Source organism: Eurypyga helias, unplaced genomic scaffold (genome assembly GCF_000690775.1).
Source record: "Eurypyga helias isolate BGI_N326 unplaced genomic scaffold, ASM69077v1 scaffold27309, whole genome shotgun sequence".
NCBI classification, from domain to species: Eukaryota; Metazoa; Chordata; class Aves; order Eurypygiformes; family Eurypygidae; genus Eurypyga; species Eurypyga helias.
Genome location: NW_010271923.1, coordinates 1 through 13,327, shown reverse-complemented (window position 1 = coordinate 13,327; position 13,327 = coordinate 1). Strand labels below are relative to the sequence as shown.

At 38.8% G+C, this 13,327-nt stretch overlaps 1 protein-coding gene across 1 annotated transcript in view; it reads left to right on the top strand.

The window, feature by feature from the left end:
• MARK1 (MAP/microtubule affinity-regulating kinase 1) overlaps positions 1–11,456 on the top strand; it is a gene marked incomplete at its 3' end in the record, with an annotated part of 32,429 nt that extends 20,973 nt beyond the window's left edge. The window contains exons 11-16 of the mRNA XM_010158970.1: positions 1,235–1,388; positions 2,569–2,762; positions 5,222–5,322; positions 7,456–7,617; positions 8,388–8,642; positions 11,412–11,456. Coding sequence (XP_010157272.1) covers positions 1,235–1,388; positions 2,569–2,762; positions 5,222–5,322; positions 7,456–7,617; positions 8,388–8,642; positions 11,412–11,456 — 911 coding nt within the window. The remainder of the gene's footprint in view (positions 1–1,234; positions 1,389–2,568; positions 2,763–5,221; positions 5,323–7,455; positions 7,618–8,387; positions 8,643–11,411) is intronic.
• Between the last annotated feature and the right edge of the window lie 1,871 nt (positions 11,457–13,327).

The following is a 13,327-nucleotide window of genomic DNA, read 5'->3' as shown; positions in this document are numbered from 1 at the left end:
CCTTTGTATCTGGTTGGGTTGAATGTTCTGGTTTTCAGTGTTTTTATGAACCTTTTTGTAACATCTGTTTTGTTTGGGGTTTTTTTTATAATTTATTAATTGGTAGCTTATTAACGTCTCTCCCTTTTCATGTCATCTTGGATATCTTGTTAGCTCCCATATGAAGAAATAGATTGAATACAGTATCTTCACATTTGCTTGTAAATACGATGAGTTGCTTTTTTTAAAAAGTTACCTGTTAATCTGAAGTGGAATGACTTCTGAGTGCTTAGTCTTCTCCCTGTCACGTGTTTACAGTTAAAATCTGAAATAGTTAATTTGACTAGAGCAGTTATTCTTCTAACTACTGAGATGTGACATCCTGCGTATGCGGAAATGTAATTCTTTCTCACTTGCATGCTATATTTTAGTATATGTTATTATTTAATAAATAATTGCATCACAGTCATTAGTAAATGTGTAATAGAAAACCTTTTGGCTGTTTTACAACTAGGATTGTAAACACAGGGATTTTCAAGAAATCACGCAAAGACCAAGGCTTTCTTTTTGAAGGCCTATTTTTCCTGATGCTTGGTTGGCCTTCCTTCATTTCTACGATAACGTAGATCTGATACGTGCATCCTTGAGTGCATTTTCCCACAGCATCTCTGAACCAGAATTCCCTTGTGATGGCAGAGCATGGAGGGAATCTAAAATGATTTTTGACTCAAACTGCCTGGAAGAGGGCATTTGTCTTTCCCACTGTTCTTATGCTTCTCAGGTATCAACAAACCAGTGGCTGAGTACATACCTTTATAAAGGTGCGTTGAAGGCCATAAAGAACCCTTGAATCAGTAGTACATGCTTTTTTAGCCCTTCTTACTCCATCCAATGCATTTTAAAATTGTTGGGAAACTGTAAATGCTCTTTAAGCACTTTAAAAAAAAAAAAAAAAAAGGCAGGGAGAGCCATTCTTTGGCTTTAGATTTTAAAACAGTACAGGCTTTGTTACTGTCACGATTCTTCTAATTCTATTTTGAGCATTCATTAACTTCTTAGCTTTAGCTGGATGATTTTAAAGAACATTAAACACAGATGAAGTGATAAAATTTATCTTGAAAAAAACTAAACTCTAGATACAATCTTAAACATTAAAAAAATGCCTTTGATTGGAACTCTTCGCTTTATTATGCCATGAAAATACCAGAAATGTTGAATTTTGGTTATGCTCTGAAAAACTCTTTTTTTCTTGTAGTTTGAAGGAGGTGAGTCCTTGTCCAGCAGCAACTTGGGTCAAAGGTCTCGTCCTAGCAGTGACCTCAACAACAGTTCTGTGCAGTCTCCCGCTCACCTGAAGGTCCAACGGAGTATATCAACTAACCAGAAACAGCGGCGGTTCAGTGATCATGGTGGGGATGACATTCCAACAAGTAAAGTAACATACACAATTTGAGTCTGAATGTGCAGTGTTTTGTGAACCTGGCAGGTCCACCACTCTGTGCATTTGTTGTGTATCTCATCATGCTCCACTGTGATGCTTTTATTTGTATGAACGCTTCCGTGGTAAATCTGGGTCGGTGTAATTTACAGATTGAAATTTTTAGACCTGTTATTTGATTGACTCGCAAAGTAAGAGCTTGAGGATGTTTCCTGTTTAGGAAGAAATGGCAAAATATTGGTCTGGGAAAACTCAAAGGCAGCAAACCATTAGGCTTATCAGTACATTTAGAGTTGGGGCCAAATTGTTTCCATGAAACAGTGATCTTTACCAAGTATTCAGGAAACATTTTCGGGTGAAAATGTTTACATCAAAAAGTGCATATTGAAAACATTAAATGGAAGGTGATTTTTTTTGTTGGTGGTGTTCTCAGAGAACTATCAAATTATCAGAAATATTTCTAAAATGTTTGGCCCTTTTCTCCACCTAATTTACATTGCTGTTTCTATTTCACTCCCCCTTTTTGGTTTGTTTTTTACTACCCTCCCTCTGTGTTCGTGTGGTGCTGTTTTTTCCAAAAAAACATAACCAATATAGTGAAGATCATCCCCTGATATGATTTTATTTCAAGGGAATGTAAAATTATGCTGATGGGGGATTAGCCCCAAAGCATTTTAAAGAATGATGAGGGGAAAGAACTGTAATTTTTTGAAGTATGAATATGCTTTTAAACAAGGGAGTTCTAGGGGTTTCAGGGGAAAAGGATCTTTCATAGTGTTCAGAGGAAAAGATACATGGCAAAAAGTACTTCAGAAAATAATTTGAAATAGTATCTTCTAATTCCTTTTTTCATAATATTGCACAAATTGTGTGGGTTTAAAATGAGAATGAAAATACTTTTCTAGGTTTTACATGTTGATGTGAAAAGGGAACTAATTCTGAACTGCAAATTGGTAACGAAGAGAGAGAGCGGGTAAGAAGAGCGTAGGCTGTCAAAGCTCAATTTAATAGGTCGCTCTACGTGCTGAGTTGGCAGTCATAGTTTTTCAGGTGCTTTTTTTGGACCCGGGAGATTATATTTAGACTATTTTGGCCAAGAAAAATGCAGAGATTATTTTTAGGTGTTCATTAATACTGTTTTTATTTGGCAGTTGGTCCCTCAATTCCTCCTGCTGTGTCATACACGAAAAGGGCTCAGGCAAATAGTGTGGAAAGCGAACAGAAAGAAGACTGGGACAAGGATGTCTCACGCAAACTTAGCAGCACTACAGTGGGATCCAAAGCAGAGATGGCTGCGAGTCCACTTGTGGGTCCAGAGAGAAAGAAATCAACTACAGTTCCCAGTGTGAGTGCTTTTTGGCTTGTTATATTTATTTTTCCCAATTTAAACAAAATCTGCAGCATAAGGTTACTGTATACATAATGATTACTGAACAAGCCACTGAGGCTATTTCTGGTAACTTCTACTGGCAGACAGAAATAGGCTACAGTGGATGTCTTTTAAAATAAACCTTTCCCTTCCCCGCCCCAACTTCACTTTTTCTAACACTAACATAACAGTAAGCATGAGAATGTCTGCACTTGGGCAAACTGAAGATCTGTCAAGACAAATAGTGGCTATTTCGGGAAGGAACGTAAGAACAGAGCCAATATGGAGTGCTCTTTTTCTGGTTTCTGATGCTTGCGTATTTACAAGGAAGTCAAGGGCCTTCCTGAAGCAGAGACTTCATCTGAATAATCCTACGTAAAGCCCCTCATGAACATTTTCTCTGTAAATTTGTCTGTTTAGCTTTCTGCAGCCATTTCATTTTGAAATGGGGTGAGGTGAGGGGGAGCAACCCAATTCTTCCCTGGTGGGTCTGTGCTTGTTGATGAGTTAAAACCTGGGTTTTGTATTAAGACCTGATTAATTTGCTAGTTCTTCTGTTATGATATCATTCCTGATCTTGTAAACTGCTAGCATCTTATGCATTTGCATAGAGTTTAAAGGACTACTTGGGAGCAAGAGTTCATGTGGGGAAAAAACCCCCACATGAATCATAACTTAAGGTTCAAGTATACTTTTCACTATTTAGAGACGTGTATTGAATGCAGAAGTTCTGGCCATCTTTTAGTATTAGGAATTCTCATTGTCCTTAGGGATTCTCTATGCTGGCTCCCATCTTGGATATTCTGGGAAGATGATACGCATTTCTGCTAGAATTCCGGTCAAACAGAATAAATGCTGAAGTTCGTTTAACTCTCCGTGTTCTGCAGGCTGTGTCTGCAATACAGCTCAGGGTGCTTTGACCATTTTTTTCAATTTTTAAATAGAAGGGGTTTTTACTCCCCCAACGAGACGCTGAAATTATGGCTTTGTGGATCACAGGTTTTTTGAGTCTTCCAAGATTAGATTTCATATCTGAGTTTGCCCCAGACTGTTGCCCCAAAGCAGATTACAGTCGTGTGGTACAAGCTGATATGTCAAAAGCATTTCTCTGCTTCGTGAGAACTAATTAAATGGAGTATCTCTGCTATGAAGAATGAGAAATTGATTTACTTGCTAATGGCAACTTCAGTATTTGTACATTTTTAGCTCTGTTGCTATTTTGGGGGCGTTGTGAAAGGCTTTGTGATGGGCACGATTAAGGAGTAGTGGTGTCTGATACTCCAGCAGTAGTTAATGCTGAGCAGCTTGCACAGGGGGAAAAAGTGAATTTGTTTTTTAAAACTCAAACTGCTAAAATAAACAAGGCTCACTTCATGTGGATAATTTTAGAATGCTTCTGTGTAACTCCGAGGGTAACATGATGTTAGGGAAGGCGGGATTTAAAAAACAAACAAACAAACCAAAACACATTTATCACCCTCAGTCCTCTTAGTCTAACTTACAAGAGTGTGATTTCCAAACCAGTTACTGCAGTTGTTAATCTTCCTTACAACTTGACTTTGAAGCCATTAATCTGGCCGTCTCAGCGGGGCGATACTACTGCCAGAAAGCTGTAGGTGAGGGAGACTTCCACGCACAGTAACTCTTGCAGCATTCACGGTGTCCTGCAGCACCCAAGTTTAGTGTATTTGAAATCTTTTGCCAGCGTGCATCGGTGTGTAACGTGAGCATTTTGCAAACCCCTCCTACCCGAAATTCAGTGTGTACTGTATTAAAAACTGAGAATTTTGTCATTTACCAGTAGTAAGTCTTCAGCAGCTAATCTCTGCATGGCAGGGGGAGGAGGAGAATATTTGTAGCTATTTTATGAAGTGTGTGCAAACTGAAATTAGTAAAAAGAAAGTCCCACCAGAATTTGTTGCTACAAGACCTATTTGCCATGTTATCTGCATCATCATTTCTGGGGTGACTGTCACAGATCAATAGTCTTTTCATTTTTCTTCTGAAAACTCTTGGCTGGGGGCAACAAACTGTACGGCTGAAACTCTCACTGGCAACTTAATCTGCACAGGGAAGCCTTTCAACCAGCCAGACTGATGGGTTCTCTGGGATTCCAGTTTGTTCCTTTAATCCCAGAAACAAATAAGACTGTATGTGGGAATTGGATAATAATACTTGGTAAAGCAAGTGTCAGCAAAATTTAAATTCCTCTACATTTTCTTTCGGCGTTCTCTCAGAGGTACAGTAATGGGATGCTGAATGAGCTACTGGAAGAAAACAGCTCATGATAGCAATGATTTGTGTCAACAGATTAACCTAGTACATAAATGGCTGAAGTTCAATTTTTATTTGTTCCCAGTGCTTAGATTCTTGCAGAACATAATATACAGCAGAAGAAAGTATTTAATGTAATTTTAGTCTTAATTTTCTTGTAGAATAATGTATTTTCTGGTAGTGGAATGACAAGGAGGAACACCTACGTTTGTGAACGTTCTTCAGATCGCTATTCTGCAATACAGAATGGGAAGGACAACAGGTATTCAGGTTTTCTTGCTTATTAATTTGGGTAGAAGAACTGAGACACAGAAGCAGCAGGCTGTGCAATTCATCAATACCATTATGAAGCATGGTGTGAAAGTCTGACTGTATCTCTTCATCTCGTCTTCCACCACTGCTTCTCTGTTTGCGACGAAATTTATAACTAAATGTGTAGGTCTGCCTTTGCCTCTTTTCATGGGATCACATTTATTACCAAGGGTTGTCTTCCAACACAGCATAACTGTGCTCACAGCTAAGTAAGCAGTTCTGCTGGGGAGACCTTCAGATTGCCCTAACAGTGTAGCCTGATCCTTTTCCATTTCTCCTAGTAATCACTCAAAAAGTTGAAATTGGTAAGACTTGTCAGTCCTTTTTGATACCATTTTTCAGCCTAAATAATGTTTTAGTAGTGATGGTAACCAATTTATATCTCTCTGTGGGTTGGTAATTACACCCAGTTTAGTATGTTTTGTTAAATACTGTTGTATTCAACACTGCCACAAATACTGGTTTTTAAAATATGTCGTTCATCCTTCATGTTAGTTAACCCCTGTACCTGACTGAAAAATAAAACGTTGGCTTAAATGGAGAGTAATGAAAACTGATTTTTTTGTTTGGCTTCTTTTTGCTTGTTTAAAGGAAGAGATTTTATTCTGATTTTTTTAAAGCTATATAAGTAAAACAGATTTGGTAAAATGACCAAAAGAATCCCTAGCATGAACTACATTATATAGTAAGCTAATTTGGTTTTGTTTCCTGTTTCAGTGTTTGAATTTTGTAATGATGCATTTAACTTTGGAAATAAGAAAAGTATAGAGCTGTTAATCTGGAGCAAAGTGATGAGCTATGCAACTGTAAAGTACAGCTGTTTAAAGAGCTTGAAGGAGGTACTTAGCAGAAAACTAATTTTCAATATTTAATGAATTTCAAAGCATTAGAGTGGGTCCTTTCAAAAGTGTATTTCCAAATTTTTTTTGTCTAGTTTAAAATACTTGAAAAAGTTCTTCTTTAAAGAAGAAATACAACATATGGGGTTTAGAGTTAGGGTTAAAATATAGACTAAAATTATTTTTCTGATCTCAAGAAGATTGATAAAGTTTTTCTTTCAATAGATTTAATATCAGAAACATTATAATGAGAAGGGATTTTATTTCAATTTTTTTTTTCATTTTACAGTTTGGGTTTTTTCTGTGCTACTAAAAAGACAGCCAATTTCTGTTCCTTCCATGCGTGCAGTGAAAATGCTCAGCTCTTTGAGCATATTCTGAAAAATGAAGGGGAAGAATCTTCTTCAGCTGTATATTTGCCTTTCCAACAAAACATTGTGGTGCTGTTGAATTTGGGTTTGGTGTAGCTGAACATCTTGTGTCATTGGATTGTTCATCTGAAATCTCTACCTCTGCTACAGATATTTAGCTTTGGGACTGTTGTTCCTAATGCATTATTAATGCAGTTTTGTTTATGCTTGTAGAGGCAAAGCTGTAGTTTGGCTTAAGTCGTTTGACTTCTGTTTTAAAAATTAATCGTGCAATATGTTGGCCGCTACTTTTGTCTCTTCCTTGCCACCTCGGCGAAGCAGAAATAAAAGTGCTGCTAGGAAGAACTGTGTTTAAAAGGGTGGGCCCAGCCTAGCCAGAGCTGGGATAGTCCAGGGAGGAAGTACAAAACACAGTCGCTTCCAAGTGATGTGACAGCAGTTCCCAGTGTTTCAAGTTTTGGGTGTTTGAGGTTAAACTGAAAATAAGGGAGTTTTTCCACATCACAGAAGGAGTCTATTGATTAAGTCTTTTGTGAATGTCTCTTCCAGTGTTTTTTAGTGTTTCCATGTAATCTTTATAGTCTCTCTTCATCACTTTGAATAATGTGTTTGTAAGCTTTACTCTTGGGAGGAACGAAAAGGCCTAATTTAACATACATGGTGATCTGATTTATGGATGAACATAAATTTCTCAGAATTCTGTATTCTTCGGCTGACTGAGGCAGCCTGGTCACTCACTCTTCTGGTTATTAACAGCACTTGCTATGTTTGAGAAGCAAAACCCCACTTGTTATTCTCCCTGTTTTCTAGGGGTTTTTATGCTAACCTTCCTTTTCCCTTTCCATTTCTCCATCCCTGCTGCCCTGGTAAAAGCCTAACAGAGATGTCTGCGAGTAGCACAACTTCCGCAGGCTCTGCAGTCGCGTCTGCTATATCGACACGGCCTCGACATCAGAAGTCCATGTCTGCCTCCGGTCACCCTATCAAAGTTACGCTGCCAACCATCAAAGATGGCACCGAGGCTTACCGACCAAGGTAATTGATGATGATTTCTTTAATGCTCTGCGCTTTAAAAATGATGTTGTGGAGGTTTTGATAGACTTCAGTGTGTTTGCAGTCTGTTCGGAGCTGCCGCGTTGCATTCTGTTTCGAAACAGCAGCTTACTCGGGTAGTGTGGGTATTACAGATGGTTTAAGCCCGATTTTGTTCGTCGCATGTTTGCGTACGGCTAAGAAGTTCCTTGACTGCCTCCCTCTGGAGGCTTCTGGAAAACTTAAGTAGTTCAAAAGGTAACTAATTTTGACAGGACCGTACAACACTGGCCACTGTAAATTCAAATGAAGTACTGACGTGTGAACCTCTTGGCTTTGTAGGTTGCTAGACCCATTTCTGGCTAAAAGCACCATCATACAGTTGCTCTTGCTATTAACTGCCCAAATCGCATTATAAACTTCTTTGAGCCAGAAGATTGCTACCTGTTAAGGTTTTGATGAACATGTTATTCCAGAAAAGGGCTGGGAATGCTTTCAGATTGTACTACAGACTTTCCTACCTTTTTCCTTTGGCCTATTAGCTGTGTATACTTTTAACTGCTCTTAATACCTGGCATAATTTGATTTTACAATGAAAATCTCTCTTGAATATTTCTAAGTATGAATTGTAAAAACAAATCAGTAGCAGATTCAGGTCTTTTAAAAAAAGAAAGAGTCAAGAGCGGAGATTTTTTCGTATCTTTGAGAAATGGTTGTCATGTAGGAGGTTTCTAGCATAGTCTTTCTCTTTATTTATGCTTCTGTTTTCCCAGCAGTGCAACTCAAAGAGTGCCTGCTGCTTCCCCGTCTGCTCATAGTATTAGCACTACCACTCCAGACCGAACCCGCTTTCCTCGGGGGAGTTCAAGTCGAAGCACTTTCCATGGTGAGCAGCTCAGGGAGCGGCGTAATGCCACTTACAATGGACCGCCCGCCTCACCATCACATGAAACCGGTGCTTTTGCACATGCTAGAAGAGGGACATCAACTGGTATAATAAGCAAGATAACTTCCAAGTTTGTTCGCAGGTTAGTACCTCGATTTTTAAGAGAAAACAAAACAAAAAAAGCAGCCCAGCCTATAATCAGGGCCGTAATTGTGAAGTCATCGAGAATTTCCAGTTTGTCTGAAGTAAATGTGAATGTAGTTAGAATGCTGCTTGTTTTGTGTGTTCCTTCAGAACCTACCTTGTTTTACTTCTCTGTGTGTATTGTAACAGTTATGTTTGACAGCTATTCCTTCTTTTATCTCCACGGAGCAAGAGAACGGTACTTAAAAGTTTGCTCGTGCTTTGCAGCTGAAATACAAAGGTGCTACAGTTAAGCTAAAATCAAATTAATTACTGAAAAGAGTGACTTAAAAGTGAGTTGTTATTATTGAATGTTAACAATATTTTACTTCTTTAACTGGGTACAGTTTGTTGCAAGGGCTGCATTTATGCAAATATGCTACTGCTGTGCTTAGAGGGAACAGGTATTTACAAATTTTTTCAAGGAATTCTAAAATCCGTGAATAAATGAGAAGCTTAGAAGTGGGCAGAGGTGCGGAATTACTAATATTTCAGTGTCCCGCAGCCTCTCGTGTCATGTTACCACCTTCTTCAGGTGTAAGTTCAGGATTCTGAAAGAAGAAATCTCACACGTCCTGGACCTGGATTCATGCCTGTGATGGTGCTAACAGTAGTAATGCTGCGAGGAGAGTGGCTGGGAAAGATTTTTCAAACACACTGTTTAACATCAAGTGGCTGTTGACGTAGCAGTCACAATAGCTTTTCCAAAAGGGGACCTAATTTTCAGTTTGCCTCTTTCTAACAGGGGTTTACCCCTGATTCTACAGCGTACTTACGGCTGTGTCCATACTGCGTCATTGTCAGATTTACAACAGAATTATACCTTGGAAACCGCTGTTTTCTTTGCAAAATCATGCTATTATGTACCAACTTCTCTAATTTGTGTGTAAAAAAAAAAAAAAAAAAAATAAGGCTAGATTAAGCTAGTAGTTGCAAATTTGTAAGTAAAATATCATTAATTGCATAAGGTATTAATACAAGGGGAAAAAAGAGAGAAAGCTAGAAATGCAGTCATGTTCCTCATAAAATTGATTTAACCTGCTGAGCTGATAGTACATCAGTGTGTCGAAGTAATACCTCCTGTGATAACCTAAAAACCCCAGTATGCGAAAGATTCTCTTTTTTCAGAAACCTGAAGATACAGCACTATGATCCTCCATTATTGGTATCCCAGCACTCACATGGTTGGGGGACAGAGTTTGTCCTCTGGTTTTAAAAAGAGAGAAAAAAAGTTACAGCAAAGTTAGTCAACTGTGTTTTCAGTGTAGATTTCCAAATGGGAAGAAAGGTATTATCTGTTAAGTAACTAACCCGTTTCAGGAGGGCAGGCTGGAATTTTTTATTACAGCTTATTGTTACTTGCAAGGAATGGCATCCTGAATTTTTTTTTTAAGAGACTGATCAAAGAATTAATATTTTCATAATGTTAAGCTACAGTATTAACATAATCTTGTAAACTGTGTATTTAGAATTAACATACTGTAAATAGTACTTTTTAATGATCATTACATTAATGTTTTTATACAGTTTCCTATGATATTTTATACTGCTAAAAGTACATTTTCCTATAGCAAGGGCCTTGTAGGGTTTTTGTTCATTTTGTTGCTGGTGGGTTTTTTGTTGGTGTGGTGTTGTGTGTTTAATTTTTTTCAAACTTTGTATTGTTTGAGTTTTTTTTAGTGGGTGGAGGTTTGGGGTGAGGGGGGTTGCTGTTCTTTCAGTTGGATCACATAACTGCATGCCTTTTAACTTCTGTACTGTTCAGGAAATAATGGTGTAAAGCATACTTTGATTAGAAGGTGTCATGAAAGACTTTTACTGTCTTTTGGCAAAGGTAAATGCCTTTTCTGGTAAGTATATAAAATAAATGGATAATGAGAATGAACAGGGCATTGAAGTATTTTGTGTCGATGGTTTATGTCTAAAGTTACTTCTCTGCTGTTAGTTACTAAAGTATTTGTGTTTTGAAGGTATTAATCAGCTAATTGAAACTAGGTGCTAAAACATTTGTACAGCAGCACTAGGAATGTACCTAGGTGGCTTATACAATCGATGGATGTTTTTTCAAGTTGGTTCAGACTAAAAAGGCATAATGCAACACAGTTCCTTGGTAAAGCACAGCTCTAATTCAACCAGATAAAAAGGAGAGATGCTTAACCTCCAGCTCACCGGTAATTTTACCGAAGTCAGTGTAACAGCTGATTTGCTGGAAGTTAAGCAGATGCTGAAGGAAACTTTGGGAACTGGGCTCCAAATATTTGGTGTCTCAAACTCTTAGGCACGTCTTACCTTTAATGACTGGAGTGTGCTTAAGCGTGGGCACGTACCTAAGTGCTTTCAGGACGGAGGTCTGAAGGCCTGGCCCAGAAGGGTGCAGAGGACCCCTGGACCACCTTGATCGACAGCTCCTCTGTGCTTGCTGAGTTACGTGTGGCCGTTGCTCTGTCTGCAGTAGGTTGAGAACAACGTGTTAATTTTACAATCAGTTTAAAAAAAAAACGGTAAACAATGACATGTCAGAGCTGAAAGAAGTTACGGTATCATAAAGGGAAATTAAAATTACAGCTGTGGAAAAAATACTATTAAACAGTATTAGGCTTGACATTTTTATACTGACTTTTTTTTTCTTTTTTGTTCAGTATCTATTTAACATTGTTCTAGATGTAGGTTTTCTTAACTTTTATTTTTCACCTTTATCATTGAATCTCAACCTTAACTTTGTTTTGAGGGATCCAAGTGAAGGCGAAGCCAGTGGCAGAACTGACACCTCAAGGTGAGGAGCCACTATTAATACTTCGCTCCTAGGTCTTTCGCATCGAGGTTTAAGTGATTTCTTAAAGACTTTTAATCAGGATGTAAAATAGAATAGTGCTTAAGTGATCTGCATTTCAAAAATGGCTTTTATTTGGGGTGGGGGAGGGGGTTTTGGTCAGGTCCTTTATCCCTCGTTTTTGCTTTCTTGCGAAGTATTTAATATAAAAACTCTTATTCAAAGGAATATGCTTAAATAATAAAGCCCCCTTTAGGAGTTAACCAATCATTTAATCATATTTTGGTTCATAAATATTTAGTGGTGTTTACTTTTGGGTTCAGTGGAAAATGTAGTATACTTTGTGTGTGTCTGTGTGTATCTCTAAAATTTTCTACTGTGGTTACATACTGTGCTCATTCCCAAAGCTGCTGTTTGCCAGAAGTAAACACCTCACAGTCCCTGAGAAATGAATGTCACTTTGCACTGAGAAGCAAGTGACATTCAGACAAAAAGGGTGGTGACTGCTTAATATTGAATTTGTATGGCAGCCGCTGTACACAAATCTGTAGCTGCTTTCTTAGTAGTAAAGCATTCCTTCATATGCTCATATTCCAGTATACCTGCTCTCCTGCCATGTTTCTGCATTTTTGGTGTGCTTAGCACAGTGCATAACTTTTTATTTTGATGCTCTCTGATGAACAGGCATTGTAGTTTGCATTCTTAAACTGGCCACTTCCAGAAAGTATCGACTCGGTTTTCAAAGCAGAAAGCCTGTATTTTAAAAAAAGGCAGCACATTCTTAACAGGACACATTGTTTAATATACAATGCATTTTGTCTATGTTAGCCCTTTTCAATTTGAAGTCTGTTAGCTGTCGAATTCTTGATGTGGAAAGGGAAAAGAGATTAATGGAATGTTCCAGTGAAATGAAATGTGAAGTTGCTTTCAGCTCTTGCTTTCATTCTCCTAGCTTCCTCTACTTTTTGTCATCCTACAGTGTCTGTTTTGGGCTAAAAGTCGTGTGAGGTCTTACCCCTGCCATGCTCTAGCCCTTAGTACCGATGTGATGCTCTGGGGATCACACAGTTAAATTAAAAATGCTTGTTTTGACTCCTCTCTGAGTAGTGACAGTTTATAGACTGTCAGAGTGAGAACAGCACCTTTCCCCAGTGCTGGGTGGCAGCTCAAGCACCCGGGACAAGAACAGAAAGAGTTGGCTGTGGAATGACTTTAAAATAATTAGTGCTGTTTCTCAAAATGCTTTCTACATTGGGAATAATAATCCATTTGGTAAGGCAGCGGTGGAGTAAGAACATTGGAAATTACTCCCTTGAAATTTTGTCCAAGTCGTCGTTATCGGCTAAAATACTTCCTGTCTGCATGCCCGTGTTTCTCCTGGGGAAGAAGCTGCGGGCTGGGTACCCAGCTGGTTAACAAACGTGCTGTTTGCGACCAGATGGCAGCACAAAATTCTGCTTCATCCGTTAATATGAAGCACATTGTTACAAGGTCTTTTAACACAGAGAGAGGTCAAAAATACCTACTGGGTGTGAAAGGGGGAAAAGAGGGGAGGAAATTAACTGAAGACCTGGGAATGGCAGGGTGGGCTTTCTTTCTCTGCTGCTTTTACAGTATGATTTATGCTTCGGGACTGTGTCCCTCGACTTCAGTTTTGTTGGCGTATGGCATGCTCCAGATCATGAAATCAGCAGAGCTGCAGTCATGCTTTTTACATAGATTCCACTTTCTTTGGAGCGGTACGGAGTGACGTGTGTCTGCTGCAGCTCCCATTGCACATGTTGCCATCAGAACGTTTTGGAGCAGGGGTTTCCAAGCTCGCTTCGCTGGCGTGCTGCCGCTGGGAGCTGCCCAGGCGCTGGCGGCAGCTCCCG